This window comes from Labeo rohita, unplaced genomic scaffold, assembly GCF_022985175.1.
Source record: "Labeo rohita strain BAU-BD-2019 unplaced genomic scaffold, IGBB_LRoh.1.0 scaffold_395, whole genome shotgun sequence".
Classification (NCBI taxonomy): Eukaryota; Metazoa; Chordata; class Actinopteri; order Cypriniformes; family Cyprinidae; genus Labeo; species Labeo rohita.
The window spans coordinates 22,874-32,651 of NW_026129313.1; the positions used below are offsets into that span (position 1 = coordinate 22,874).

At 36.7% G+C, this 9,778-nt stretch overlaps 1 protein-coding gene across 1 annotated transcript; it reads left to right on the plus strand.

Moving 5' to 3' along the window:
- The first annotated feature begins 5,036 nt into the window (after window positions 1-5,036).
- On the plus strand, window positions 5,037-7,860 carry LOC127160586 (uncharacterized). Its single transcript, XM_051103222.1, has 4 exons — window positions 5,037-6,567; window positions 6,669-6,805; window positions 6,950-7,065; window positions 7,568-7,860. The coding sequence occupies exons 1-4, from the start codon at window positions 5,262-5,264 to the stop codon at window positions 7,689-7,691; spliced, it is 1,683 nt and encodes a 560-aa protein (XP_050959179.1). The 5' UTR covers window positions 5,037-5,261; the 3' UTR covers window positions 7,692-7,860.
- Window positions 7,861-9,778: the final 1,918 nt, after the last annotated feature.

Genomic DNA, 9,778 nt, shown 5'->3' on the forward strand with positions numbered 1-9,778 from the left:
GCAAGACAAGGTTTACCTCTCTCTCAAACAGCAAATCACGAATGGTAAAGCCTCTGTCTGCCATCACTTTCGTCACCCGGCTGGAGACAGTCCAGAAAGCCAGATTCTTGGGTAATGAACTTGTCACTGCATCTTCCCCCATAAGCAGGGGAGATGAACATAATGAGTCCACAGGGGGCAATGGCAACTAAAAACTTCAGAGTATTGTTTGAATAATAATGACTGTACGACTCCCCTCTGAATTCGGCTTACTGCACTCTGGGACACATCAAAGCGTTCAGCAAGATCTCCCTGAAGTAAATTCAACTTCAGCTTCATCATGGTTATCAGAATTTGATCCATTATGTGCATCTTAAACTTCAAAGTGTAGAACTGCTGGAGAAATTTAACATGTTCTTTAAAGACACTAAGTGTGAAGCCAGTTACAGTAAAGAGCTAGTATCATTCTGGAGAATGGAAAGGGCTAAGGGATCTTCACTGTGGTACTGTGTTGCCTTGTGTGACTTTATTTTATCCCCTGAGGCATAAGTGTGGTCTGTCAATGCCTGGACCTCCCACTGAGTACAGGCATCACTGTACTGATGGGGCAGCTGCAAATGAACACTTTTGACTTAAATTTGGTCTCTTTTTAAAGAAGATAATCAGAATATTATTGTGAAATCATTAAAAAAAATTAAACTATAAAAAAAGTTAAAGAATTTACTGTAAAAATGTACTGTACTATTTTTTGTTGTTATATAAAATAAGAATTTTACAATATAGTTTTTAATCCAAAACTGCTATAAAATTAAAGCCTCCTGTTATGATGTAGATTTTGTTCAGGTGCACTCTTGATGTAAATTAATGTAATATTGGTCCTACATAATTTGTAACAAAAAAAAAAAAACAGTGGTAAATAATCTAGGAGTCTTAAATGTTTGCAACAATATATAGTTTGTCATGATTAGATTAAAATGTAATATAGTGAAGGTGGCAGCTAAGGGGTTATAGGATAGTTTATTATTATAGAAAATTTTCATCATTTATTCACCCTCAAGTTGTTCCAAACCTGCATGATTTTTTTCTGTTGTACTGAACACAAAGAAAGATATCTGGAATAACGTTAATATACAAACTGACTTTTGGGTCACATTCACTTCCATAGTAATGCTATTTTTTCTTCTTACTATGGAAGTGAATGGGAACCAAGGTCTACTCGTTTACAAACCTCCTTTATTCATTCTCTAAAGAAATGCATACAGGTTTGGAACAACTGGAAAGTAAGTAAATGATGACATAATTTTAATTTTAGCTAACTTTACCCCTTTAAGTGCTTTTATAAAAGTTTTTCCACTGTTACCAACAACTTCAGCTTAACACTGAATATTATTCTTGCACAATAGGAGTGTCATCAAAAAAGAAATCGTTTAAACAATGTCTTCTGTTAGAGCACGTAACTTAACAAGACGCTGCACCTGTTTGTGGATATATCCTGACGAGCCGTCGCCTCGGAGTCTTCACTGGAGCATCGTAGCCCAACCATTTTTCGGGGAAAGGGTGATCCTCCGTGGGTCTCCCGTCAACGAAGTGGAAGGAGCAAACGTACGGAAATTTCGGTGGTTTCTTTAAGTTTAAGGCTTTCAACCAAAGCCGACGAGCTTCTTCGCCCTTCGGAGGGGCGTGCAAATCATAGGGTGCTCCACAGCCACATTCAGCTCTGGTGCGTGGATTATGGTCAAAACAAATGTCTTGCAGGTATTTTTTACGCTTGAACCAACTATTATGACACTCCCTAACTGCGCAAAGTACGCCAGTCTTTCTGTAATCCATATTAAAAGTTAACTAGCAAGTAAAATCTACACAGTCGAAACTACAGAATCACAATACACCTAAGTTACTACTAGCGGAACTGCTTTACCGGAAATCTGACACATTATAGTTCGAAAATGGCGGCGCCCGCGCTTACGTGAAAAACAACGATGGAACAGCGCGCGGGAATAATTTGAATTTAATTCAGTCCATCCATTCGGAAATGTGTGAGAAAATAATGCGCTCTTTCTTCAGTTTCACCAACTACAACAAATTCGGACAATACTACAGCAGACATCATGACAACCGCTGAGGTGAGTCTTTCATACAACATGGAAACGATATTTTTATAGTGTAGCTGCGGATTTGTGTTATTTAGTTTTGAAACTAACATTAGCATTTCTAAACAAGTTTTAGTAAACTTGTTATTCGTATCAAAATCCGTTCGAGTGTATATAACGTTAAAGTCTTTGCTTATCCGGAAGTACCCAGCAGTTTTTCAAACTCTTAAAACGCGGACATTATGAAGCGCTGAACGTGGTTAACGTTACTTAAGTGATATCGAAAACGTTTTTAGAGTGAATTCAGTAGCTGTTCACTTTATTGATTATGAATATGAACGCAGCATAACGTTAAATCGCAAGGTAGGCGCTTTCCCCCTTTCATATTCTCCTGTACGTATGTTTTTTTAAAAGTAGAATTTGGTCCTCCATTGTCACTAATGTGTTAAGCGTTTTGTAATGGTTTTCTATGGGAAAACGTTCAATCTAACTTGCAATAAAAAAGCGTTGCATTCACATTCTGGGCGCATTTGCTCGCGTACATATGCAGGTCATTACATATGGGATCGGGAAGTCAAAGTAATATAAATTTACTTTCTATAAATTGAGCTCAAGTCACACGGTGGACCAAAACATCACTGTTAACCTTTCCTGCTCAGCTTCCAGATCATTGTCTCAGTGGAGTATAGGCTGTAATGTCTCAATAAAATACAAAGTATTAAAATAATAATAATAATAAAATAATTTGTTTAATTATCTGGATCCATATGGGTTACCTTTGTGCTTTCTACATTTGATTTGTGAATAATCAGAATGTTGGTATACCGATTTAGATGCATTTTATGCCTCAACAGATCTTGGACTCCAAAAGTGATTTGCAGAACAAAGAAAAACATCTTGAAATGCCTGGGGGTAAGTAAAACAAGATAATTTTCAACTTTGGGTAGGGCTGGGTATCGTTTTGATACTTTTTAGGCACTCACCAAATTGCCTCACAACTATTGAGTATCAAAAAATGTCTTGTTTGAAGTATTAAATGTCAGAATGCTTTATGTGCCCAAATCAAGTGCTGGTCATTGGCTGTGGCGAGGCATCAGGGGGCTTTAAAATTCAGGAACCAGTACTGAAATCAAGGTATCGTTATTGATATTGAACATTTTTGAATGTTTACATTAATTTTTAGGTTTACTAGGACCATTAAAACATGTCATTTTGGTCTAGAGTTAAAAATAATTGGGTCTGTCATTCAGAAACATGGCTTTTCATATTTCTGCTATTGTAGTGACACATCTCTCCCTTTCATTCCAGCTGGATTTTCTGACGGTTACTGCTCGCATCTCTGCCTCCTGAACAGAAATGCCTTGCTGAATGTTGAATGACCATCAACTCAACCTTGCCAAGACAGAAGTGCTCATGTTTTCAGCCAGACCAACCTTGGTGTTACAGTGGACACATATGAACTTCACTGACCACATTGCAGTGGACCGATCCTGCAGATTTGCCCTTATGGGGCATGCAACAGAACTCCTTGTCCAAGCTCTTATGTTCTCTAAACGGGACTACTGTACTTCTCTCTTAGCAGATCTTCCAGCATGTCCTACCAAGCCTCTGCAACTAATCCAGCAAATGGCACTGAGTGCAGTCTTTAATGAGCTGAAGAGAGTGACGTCACTTTGCACTGGTTGCCAGTAGCCGTTCACATCACATCCCAAATAGGTACAAATTCACTATCACAGATGTTTACTTGACTGTTCGTTGCTGTTGTAATAAACTGCCTACCTCTGCCCATTTTCACGAAATGGCTAAAAAATTCATTTTTTTGTTTTTCATGAACGCTTGACCAATTAAAGGGATAGTCCACCTAAAAATCAAAACGAGCCTATGATTTACTCACCCTCAATCCATTATGTGTGTACATGACTTTCTTCTTTTAGACAAACACAATCAGAGTTATATCAATAAACATCCTGGCTCTTTTAGGCTTTAAATTGGCAGTGAATGGCTGCTATGTGTTTGAAGTTCAAAATGCATTCATTCATCATAAACATACTCAACATGGCTCCGGTGGGTTAATAAAGGCCTTCTGAAGCAAAGCATATTTTACACCTTATAAAGTAAAATAACTAATGTTCAGGTCAAACAGCCATACAGAGTCAACTTAAACCTAACTTACATGATGTAGGATGTAGCTTAGCATGTCATGTTGTAGCATTTTACTTTTTATTTTCTTAGCTGTGGTTATCTGTGGTTATTAATGTGGTTATTTTATTTTCTTTTTCTGAGACAGAGAGAAACTGAAAGATGAGTCATTATTAAAAAGCTAATGCATAGGACAGCATGATATATTGACTTCTAGCATGTCCTTCAGATTCATAGATACCGTTTCCAAAATTATTAATTTAAGGACAATCCCAAAACATATTTTTGTATGTGCATATCGAGTTTCTTGAGCTTCATTATAAAATGTTCCCTAGAAGTGAAATACATCCTATGAACCTTTTTGTAGTAAATGAATTGATGATTAGGATTTTTTAAAGCAAGTTTAAGATTGGACCATATTGAATCCAGATATCAAACAGATATCGTCACTGCGGTCTTCTGTATTCATACCATATTTATCTCTGTACCAGATGTACAAAACTGCTTATAAGAGGCTTCCAAAAACAAATGCAATGAAGATGCTATACCTGTAATGTTATAATTGGGCCGAAACAATTTTTCACACTCTTCAAAGGGATATTACAATAAATTAAATCTTTTAATCTGTTAGGTAACGCCAAATTAAATTCAACCGGTTTTCAAGGGACAAGAGCGTCAGGATACAACCATACTGTAAGAGGCCACAAAATAAATTTCTAGTGATAAAAGTTTGGTACTGTAAGACCACCCATATCTTTGCAATGCTGAGCTGCATATTTTATATGAGGAGGTTTGCCATTTTATATGAACTTAGATCTTAATGTTTGAAGCATGGAAATTATAGAGAAAAATTAATGAAGAACAGTTTTTTTTTTTTGTACTGGATCAGTAAAATAAGAATGTCTTTGTAGTGCAAAGACTTCAGCAAAGATCAAACAGTTTGTGGCTTTATAAACAGACTGTAATTTAAGCCACTAGGTTTAAGACATTAGGCTACATATTCAATGCTTATAATTATACTTAATACATTATTTTTTAACAGGTTGATCTGTCATGGCTACTGTGAAGACTTTCCTCCCAATCCTTTATCTGCTTCTAAACAGCAGCTTCTGCTCAGACGTGAATTGTAAAGATGGAGAATGTAAATCCATTAAGGACACAACACAAGTATTCTGCGAGTGCCATAAGATCTACCGCAGTCCAGCGTGTATTATTGACTATCCAACTCTTGAAAGTAAAATCAATGGCATAATCTATAAACCAGTCTCTGATCTGACAACAATTTATTTGAGTGTCAAGGAGCTGAAGGACTACACACAAGAAATAGTTGGGTCTGTCCGAGATGACATCCAGTGGACACAAATCTTTGTTAAATACAACAATGTGATTCAGAAGTATAGAAACATCAGTTCAGTACATTCACAGCTTAAAAACGGTACAATAACCCAACGCCACTATGTGTCTGAAATCGGAGCTCAGTTCACAGATGGAAACTTTTCTCAGTTTAATCTCACAGACTTTCACAACATGATGATAGGCACTGGAGACAAACACAACATTTTGGATACTTTTCGCACATCATTGGTCCAGGACTCTCAAAGACAGTCTGGTGAGCCAGTAGAGTGCACAAAATACTACAGCGACCAGATTGATTATTTTCTGCGATACATGTTTACCCTTGAAAAGGAAGCTGTTTTAGCTTGGTCAAAATATTTACTGATCACTGGAAAATCAGAGAACATTGATTTTGTTGAGAAGATTTTTAAGGACTACGTCTCACAGCAGTGGAGACTCTTTAATAAAAATAGTTGTGGCCCTCTAAAGGCTGTAGATCTTCAGAACAACCACTGTGTGAAACTGTACCACACCATAGCCCAGCAACAAGTGAAAATTAAATGTGGTGAATTATTCAAGCCCTTCCCAGATATCGTGGGGTGCTCTGGAGGGCAGTGGAGCGCCTTGCCGGTTTGCTACGCTGAGCAGGTAAACGGACAAGTTGAGTGCAAATCTGAAGGTGGGGTCACAGCCTGCAAGGCCTCATGCTCTCCTGGCTGGGCCTCTGCCACACACCCTCTGCCATCTGACTACAAATGCTCACAGCCGCCCTGTCCATCCTTCTCACCACACAAGTGTAACAACTGCACACAAAACAACGTTTGTAAGGACCATGAGGTCTGCACTGGCGCCTTGGGCACATGTCTTGACACATGCCTAATTAAACCTTGTGGAGTGAATGCCAAATGCTCCTCCTCCAATCATGACAGGAGCTGCACCTGTGTGAGCCCGTGGAAAGGAGACCCAGACAAGGGCTGCAGGAGTCAGGACCTCCAGTGGGTTCAGACTGGAGACGTGCCCAGCAGTATGCAAACTCTTTTACTTTACATATACTCACATTAGATCAGAAATTGATCTTCTCAAATAATTGGGCTTAATTAACCCATCAATCCATGTGGTTTACAGATGCTGTTCGTTCTAATGCCCAGCTTGCTGTGTGCAAAGCCATTGGACCTGACAGCGGGTGGCACAGTGGGTTTGTAAAGGATAAACACTGCAATTATGAATATAATGGAGGACGGCATCAGGCTAATAGCTATGAGGTACCTCAGTGCAGTACATTATTTTTATTAGTGACAAATTATAACAAATACATGCAGGACATTTAACAGATACATGTAGGACATTTGTAGGCAAGGAGATGAGGCCTCTATTTCTTCAGTAATTACTGTATAAATAATCTGCAGGTTCTGGTTGATCCATGTGGAGGACATGGTTGGCAATGGCTGGAGGGGGCCCAGGGGAACATGGTCTCATATGACGAATCAAAGAGGTTTCCTGGAGTCAAATACTACGTGTGTAGGTTGGTGTCAATACAAAAATACAAATTTCGCAAAAAAATAAGTAAGGGGGGTAGTCGTAGCCTAATGATTAGAGAGTCAGACCTGTAACCTTAAAATGGTCATGGGTTAAAGTCTTCGTACCGACAGGGATTGTAGGTAGGGTAGTGAATATACAGCACTCTCTTCCACCTTCAGTACCACGGTGAGACCCTTGAGCAAGACACCAAATCCCCAACTGGTCCCCAGGCTCTCACTGTTCACGATGTGTGTGTTTGTTCACTGCTCACTGCTGTGTGTCTGCACTTGGATGGGTGAAATGCAGAGCACAAATTCTGAGTATGGGACCCCATACTTTGATGTCATGCCACTTTATACTTTATGAAAAGCTGATGTTTGCAGGCTTCAAGTGAAAAAGAATTGAACCCATCTCAGAAATGACAAATGTTTTATTGAAATTAAAATATAATGTTATGTTGTGTATGTCTGTGTTGGTGTTCTGATGTGTTCTTTGTCACCCTGTAGTGGGAAAAATGATGGCCTTGTAGGGAAGCTTTTCAACACGCGTGATGGCTTTCTGTGCCATATTGCCAAGGACAATACCAGAGATGGAAGTTTCTATGCTCTGGTTACACAACCATGTATCTGAAGACACTTCACTGTGATTCACTATTCAGTGCTTAAGTTTCTCTAATTCCCTTTTAAAGCTTTAAATCGGTGGAGGTGCTGTATTCATCTTTTGAAATACAGATTGGGCCCAAATGCACAAATGGAAAGGAGCAGTCAACTCTCACCAAACATTAAGCATGGCATAACCACATATGGCTTATTGGTAGTACTTTTATTGTTTTGCAGTGGGATCTTTTTCAGTATCTTATAGAGTTCACAATCAATACTATGAACTCAATAGCAAAATTATCTTTGTTGCAATCATGATAAAATTTGACAGTGTGCAAATTCTAATGATAAATAAATGCTTCAGTGAATGTTACTAGATTGACATTGGATGTCTTGTGTGTCAGAGTTACAGCCCAAAATAATGGTTATGGCTTAAACATGTTGACAGAGCATGTGATTTTATGAAGAAAAAAAAAATGCACACGATGCAATAATTTATAATGATATTTTACTTGATAACTGTAAAACATCCATGTTTAACTGTAATTCTTGTATTTTGTACTTCTATTCTTCATAGCCTTGTAAAATAAATATGGCATCAATCTGACTTTATTGCACATCATTTACAGCAGATTATTTGAAATAATTCTGACTAGTCCTAACTGAATTATAGATCTCTCTATTAACCTTTGAGTATGTGTGATAAGGAAATTAAAGATCATGTGAAGACATCATTACAGATAACTTAAATTCAGTTTTGACTAGTCAAAATGTTTTTATAGGTATCTCAAATCATCTTTCTTACCAGTCCAATTCTAAATGCAGATATTTCAAATTAGCACCAATTAGTCAAATTCTAATTGTGAGTCATTAATTATCAAATCTGCCAATCCATGTCAAATGTGTGCATGATCTCAAGTCAAGTTATAATGAAATTAGGTACCTAAATTAAATCAAACAAACTATTTTGGGTAACACTTTATGATACTGTTCAATAATACTGTTCAATCAAACTAATAATGACTTACTAAGTAAAAGCACTTAGTTAAATGTGGTAATTCACTATTAGTTAATCAGTAACTACTATTATATACAGGTTTTTAATGAGAATAATGCAAAATGTATAATTTATTCTAAAGTGAATTCATGGTTATCCACTAGTAATGACTTAAGTATTATCAAAACCTTCAAGGATTTACTAATTATTTTGAACAGAATTGAAGTTAAGATCATGATAACTCCCTAGTAATGACTTACATCATTGATGTTTTGTAAGGTTTTGGATAGTAATGATTCATCCTTCTAAAGGAATTACTAATTAGTTGAATGGGAAATGTCTTGGCTTGAGGTTTAGCAAGTATTACACAGTATTACACAAACAATATCTGCCCAGACAACCACACACACACAGTTGACAGTTTTAATCTGGTATATAACCTGCCTTTGCTTGGGTATCATGACTAGCTTGATAAATGTATGAAGTTTTTTACTTGTGTTTTCAGACTGACCACTTACTCCCATTACATGTTTTAGTTTATTTACATTTTATCTTTGATAATATCAATCTTTGAAGATATTCAATCCGAAACACATGCAATGAGAAGAGATTATTTTCATGTGAATAATTAATTAGCAAAAAACAATAAATGCCACATTTTAAAACAAATGATCTGACTGTCGTACAATATTCTCCACATGTAGGATGTTCTGAACCATAAACACTTTTTGCAAAAGCTCCCTGCATTGCATGTAATCACAACAACAAAGTTTGTCAGGCCTCTACATTGTCAGATGAGGAGATTAAGATTACAAAGATTATACCATAAAACAAGTGTTTTTGTTTAACTCTGAAATATGAAATGCTTATCAGCTTTTGCCAAAAATGACTGTTGGAGTTAGCTGCTTTTGCTTAAAATAATAATAAAAAAAAACCTTGTAATATAACTTAATATGTTATCTGTATTTTTATTTTTTGGCGTTATTACTGCTTAATCAAAATAATCCAATTGCAGTTTAAATGATATTACTTTGGAATGCACAATAATAATAATAATAATAATAATAAAATAATAAATAAAAAAAAATTAAACGTAAAAAATGATAAAAACTGAGTTAGCT

Bases quoted from the DNA above. Each gene is read 5' to 3' on its own strand.
- LOC127160586 (XM_051103222.1), top strand. From the start codon at position 5,262: ATGGCTACTGTGAAGACTTTCCTCCCAATCCTTTATCTGCTTCTAAAC. The intron at 6,568-6,668 runs GTATGCAAACTC...TGTGGTTTACAG, and splicing joins GACTGGAGACGTGCCCAGCA to ATGCTGTTCGTTCTAATGCC. The intron at 6,806-6,949 runs GTACCTCAGTGC...AATAATCTGCAG, and splicing joins ATCAGGCTAATAGCTATGAG to GTTCTGGTTGATCCATGTGG.